The following is a 5171-nucleotide window of genomic DNA, read 5'->3' on the forward strand; positions in this document are numbered from 1 at the left end:
CTATCCCCGTTCTTCCCGCCCCCTCCCGCCCCGCACGCCCCTCTCGAGCACCTACTTTCTTTGTGACTGGTGCGCGCCCTGGTCACTCAGTGCGGCGGGAAGAGGTGTGCGGGATAGGGAAGGAGGGGGGGAGGACGGGAGGGGCGGGAGGGGCGGGGAAGGGGCAGGAGGGGGCGGGGCTCAGGTGCAGAGCCGCGCAGCCGGGCCGGACCCGGCAGGGGGCGAACGGCGGAGCGGGGCGGAGCGGGGACGGGGGCGGTGGCGAGGAGGGGGTTACGCCGGCGACGTCGGCCGCGCGAGGCTTCGCGCGTGAGCCGCGCGGGCGCTGGGCCTGGCTACCGAGCTTTCCCGGCCGGCGAGCAGGTCGTCGACGCCGGCTCCTGGCGGAGCGCGGGGAGGAGGGAGGTGTCGGTGCCAGCGGCGGCGTAGTCGACGGCGGCCCCGGCCATGGAAGAGACGCAGCCGCTTCCGCAGTCCGAGCTGCCGTTATGCGACAGCCTCATCATCTGGGTGAGTACGAGGGGGCGGGGGGCCGAGGGGCCGAGGCGAGTTGCCCCGGGCCCCCGGTTCTCCGCAGGTGAGCCTCAGGAGTAGCCGGGCCACCTGCGCCGCGGACTCGGCGCGTCGCCCTCCGAATCTCCTGTCGCCCTTGACCGCGAGAGTGCCACCTGCGGGTCGCGGGGCAGGTGTGTACGTGTGGGTGTTGTATGTTTGTGTCTGGGGACTAGGGGCAGGTAAAGGGAGCTCCGGAGCTGGGGCCGGAGGAGGCTCGTCTTACTGCCTTGATCTATCTAGCTTGTGACAGCTGTGGCTGGAGCCAGGCGTCCATCCCCTTTGCTCTTCGCTGCCCCCATTTTCTCCTCCCCGGACTGCCGACTCTCTCGCCTTCTGTCTGCCGAACAGCTTTCCTGTACGGACCTCTGTGCCACTTGGGAGCGGAGGCCCCCTCCGAAACTCCCCTCCTATCCAAACCACTTTGCTCTGCTTGGACACAGGTGGCCAAGAGGTGGTTTTGGTTCCTGGATCAGAGCTCCTCCAGGACCTCCGATTCTGTAGAAGTCGTTTCGAAGGGATATTTGCACACACTTGATATGTTGGAGGTGGGGGCTCCTATTCCTTTTTTCTTGCTGCACCCCCCCCCCTTTTCCTCCTCCAGTGGACAGCATTTTCTTTCAAGAAAAAGACTTGGCATTTTCATTCGCACTTGGTGCGTGTTTGGTATTTCTAATTAATTTTTGTGGTATTTGGACAGACAGGATCTGCCCCCAGTATTCCCGTCAGTAAAGCGATGTCTCACCTTTTGGAGGTGCTCAGCGCCAAAGAGCTGGCAATTCAGGTGTAGCTTCCAACCCACATTGGGCAAGGTTGGTGCTTGATGGTCTGTCCACAGGGTGCTGTTGATGGTGCCCATCCCTAAACTAGTTGTTTGGTTGTGTGTGGATGAGTGTGTGCATAATGGAATGTAAACAGACTGGATCAGGAGGTGATATTCGGTTGATGCTGTTCTCTAGCGATCTCCTCATTTGAGTGATTCAAAACAATGAGAAATCAGAGAAGGTTTCTGGCTGTGTATGAAGTCTGTTGGAAATGACCGTGATGTAAAGCAACTTTTACAGTTTAGAGGTAAATAGCTTTGGTTATAAGTGGAATGCAGGTATATAGGGCTTCTGAGTTAAAAGCAGTTAGCTAACTGTTCATCCTTATTTTCATTTAGAGTAAGTATTGGGGTTGAGATGCTGTGTTTTAAGACTCTCATGAAATAAGGCAACATTACTTTTAGCGATGTGTTTTGCTAAAACAAGTGACTAATTAAAGGGGGTATCCTAATCTGTTACATTATTGCTCTAAACATCTGACTTAAGTAGTAAACTTCGTCTTTGTGATGTCATTGACTTATATGAGGTGGTGAAGTAAAGGATGTTTTTGAATTGTATTGCAATGTTTTAAAATACTATGTACTATACCCATTCTTTTAGCCAGTATTTATTGAGTTCCTGCTTTGTTCAAGGCACTGAGGAAGACATATCAAGAATAATCAAGGAACTTTCCATTTTTTCTTGGAGTGGTAGGCAGAGCTGTGTATTTTTATAATGAGAGGCAAAATTCATTAAAAACTGCAAAAATGCTATAGATGACATAGTAGGTTATTTGCTTCTCCAGTTCTAAGGCTGCTGAAACACTGGAGAAAATGGAATTACTGTGCAGATTGTTGCCTTTAAAAATGCTCTACAGACAAATCTACTTGCTCCCATAACAATGCCCAGCTATATAAAGACTAAGAACAACCACACAGATCACCTCACATTTGTCTTTGCAAACCTCTACCACTACCCTGTTTGAACCCCCAACTTTTCTCCCCTCAGAAATGTGATCTCCTCCTTATCTTGACCCTAGCTCTAGATCCCATCCCTTCTACCTCTTCTAAAACTTTGCTTTTTCATTTCACTCTTTCTCTCCTTTGGATCCTTCCTCTTTACACATAAACTTACTTAAATCTTCCCTATCTTAAAAAGAAAACAAAGAGCCACCACTCCCTGTTAAAACCACACTCTGTTTCCCCTTCCCTCTGCAGTCAAATTATTTGAGTTTTGTATACTCATCCTTTATACTTGAACTTTCATTCACTTCTCAACCCACTGCACACGAGATTCTTCTTTTAGTAGGCCTTCACCTACTGGATTTGGCAAACTCGTAACTATTCTTTATTATCCTTATCTTACTTGATGGTTCTTTTGTGAGATCATCTTCTGCCTTAGTTTCTTGGGTACCTGTCTCTTGGCTTCTCTTTACCTCTCCAGATGATTTCCAGTGAACGTTGGTATCTGTCTTTGCCTTTGCCAGCCACTGCATTGTTGATGTCACCTCACTTCTCCAGGTTTTCCCAAACTCTCCCGATGCCCCAAGTCCTCCATGCCCACCATGCTGCACTGACTTTCTATTTCTTGAGGAATCTGCGCTTCTTAATTATACTTTCCTCTACCCAGAATAATCTCTGTCTAGTGAGTGACTGACTTCTTCTCACCATTCAGTTCTCGGATCTGTTGTCATCTTTCAGAGTCAGTAACAGTGAATGACTTACCTGTCCTCCAGTCCTATCTCTTTATAACCTGTCACCCCTTTTCTATGAGTCTGTAACACTTAACACTTTCTGAAGTCAGCCTATTTGCTCCATGGGGTCACAGCCCCTTTGTGACCTGTTTTCTGCTGTATTCCCAGGAACAACAACTGGCTGGGATCTCTAATACAACATTGAATCAAAGTGGTGATAGTCCATATCCTTGTTTTGGTCCTGACCTCAGAGACCAGTATTTCACCATTAAGGATGTACGTTCTTGTAGATACCTGGCGTAAACTTTTAACAGTATGATAGAGGATTGATGGATTTCAGCAAGTAGAAATCAGGGGAAATGAATTTTCTAGACACAGGGAAGAAACCCTGGAAGTAATGTAAATGGTCTTCTTCGGCAGTAGATCAAAAAGAGGTAATGAAGGCACATCCTTGTCATGATATCTCTCATTTCTTAATGTGCTCCCTACCATAGTAAGTAATGTTACATGTTGAGGGGAAGTAGTAGGAGATAAAAGATTAAAAAGTTATGATGGGGCTAAATCATGGAGGTGAGAAGACAGCTGGTAGTAAACTCTGTTCTTTCAGCACTAGACAGTGTTCTAGGACAATAGAACCAACATTAATAGAATTTGAGAGGTCATTAAGAAAACCTGATTAGTACAGAGATGCCTCTTTTGGCGTTTTTTTTTTTAATTTTATTTTTTAATTTACATCCAAATTAGGTAGCATATAGTGCAACAATGATTTCAGGAGTAGATTCCTTAATGCCTCTTACCCATTTAGCCCATTACTCTTCCCACACCCCCTCCAGTAACCCTCTGTTTGTTCTCCATATTTATGAGTCTCTTATGCTTTGTCCCCTCCCTGTTTTTATATTATTTTTGCTTCCCTTCCCTTATGTTCATCTGTTTTGTCTCCTAAAGCCCTCATATGAGTGAAGTCATACGATATCTATCTTTCTCTGACTAATTTCACTTAGCATAATATCCTCCAGTTCCATCCACATAGTTGCAAATGGCAAGATTTCATTCTTTTTGATTGCTGAGAAATACTCCATTGTGTGTGTGTGTGTGTGTGTGTGTGTGTGTGTGTGTGTACCACATCTTCTTTATCCATTCATCCATCGATGGACATTTGGGCTCTTTCCATACTTTGGCTATTGTTGATAGTGCTGCTATAAACATGGGGGTGCATGTGTCCCTTTGAAACAGCACACCTGTATCCCTTGGATAAATACCTAGTAGGGCAATTGCTGGGTTGTAGAGTAGTTCTATTTTTAGTTTTTTGAGGAACCTCCATACTGTTTTCCAGAGTGGCTGCACCAGCTTGCATTCCCACCAACAATGCAGAAGAGATCCTCTTTCTCACATCCTCGCCAACATCTGTTGTTGCCTGAGTTCTTAGTGTTAGCCATTCTGACAGGTGTAAGGTGGTATCTCCTTGTGGTTTTGATTTGTATTTCCCTGATGGTGAGTGATGAGCATTTTTTCATGTGTCCGTTGGCCATCTGGATGTCTTCTTTGGAGAAGTGTCTATTCATGTCTTTTGCTCATCTCTTCACTGGATTGTTTTTTGGGTGTTGAATTTGGTAAGTTCTTTATAGATTTTGGATACTAACCCTTTGTCTGATATGTCATTTGCAGATATCTTCTCCCATTCTGTCGGTTGCCTTTTAGTTTTGCTGATTGTTTCCTTCGCTGTGCAGAAGCTTTTTATTTGGATGAGGTCCCAGTAGTTCATTTTTGCTTTTGTTTCCCTTGCATCCAGAGACACGTTGAGTAAGAAGTTGCTGCGGCTCTTTTGGCAGTTATTAAGAAGTTTTATTTTATGGGACACCTGGGTGGCTCAGTTGGTTAAGCTTCTGACTCTCGATCTCAGCTCAGGACATGATCAGGACATTTTGGCTCAGGACATGATCTCATGAGATTGAGTCCCACACCTGGCTCTGCGCTGGGCATGGAGCTGCCTTAAGATTCTCTGTCTCCCTCTCCTGCTCCCCAGCACACACTCTCTTTTCCTCTCTCCCTCTCTTTCTCTCTCTCAAAAAAGAATGAAAGAAAGAAAGAAAGAAAGAAAGAAAGAAAGAAAGAAAGAAAGAAAG

At 46.4% G+C, this 5171-nt stretch overlaps 1 protein-coding gene across 2 annotated transcripts in view; it reads left to right on the forward strand.

Annotated features, from left to right (window-relative positions):
* Positions 1-295: 295 nt before the first annotated feature.
* HOOK1 (hook microtubule tethering protein 1) overlaps positions 296-5171 on the forward strand; it is a 73338-nt gene continuing 68462 nt past the window's right edge. Inside the window, exon 1 of one of the 2 annotated variants that reach the window (XM_040470422.1) lies at positions 296-510. In XM_040470422.1, coding sequence (XP_040326356.1) covers positions 448-510 — 63 coding nt within the window. In that variant the 5' untranslated portion in view covers positions 296-447. The remainder of the gene's footprint in view (positions 511-5171) is intronic. The other variant, XM_040470423.1, reaches the window with a different exon arrangement.

This window comes from Herpailurus yagouaroundi, unplaced genomic scaffold (genome assembly GCF_014898765.1).
Source record: "Herpailurus yagouaroundi ecotype Mexico unplaced genomic scaffold, PumYag 77, whole genome shotgun sequence".
Classification (NCBI taxonomy): Eukaryota; Metazoa; Chordata; class Mammalia; order Carnivora; family Felidae; genus Herpailurus; species Herpailurus yagouaroundi.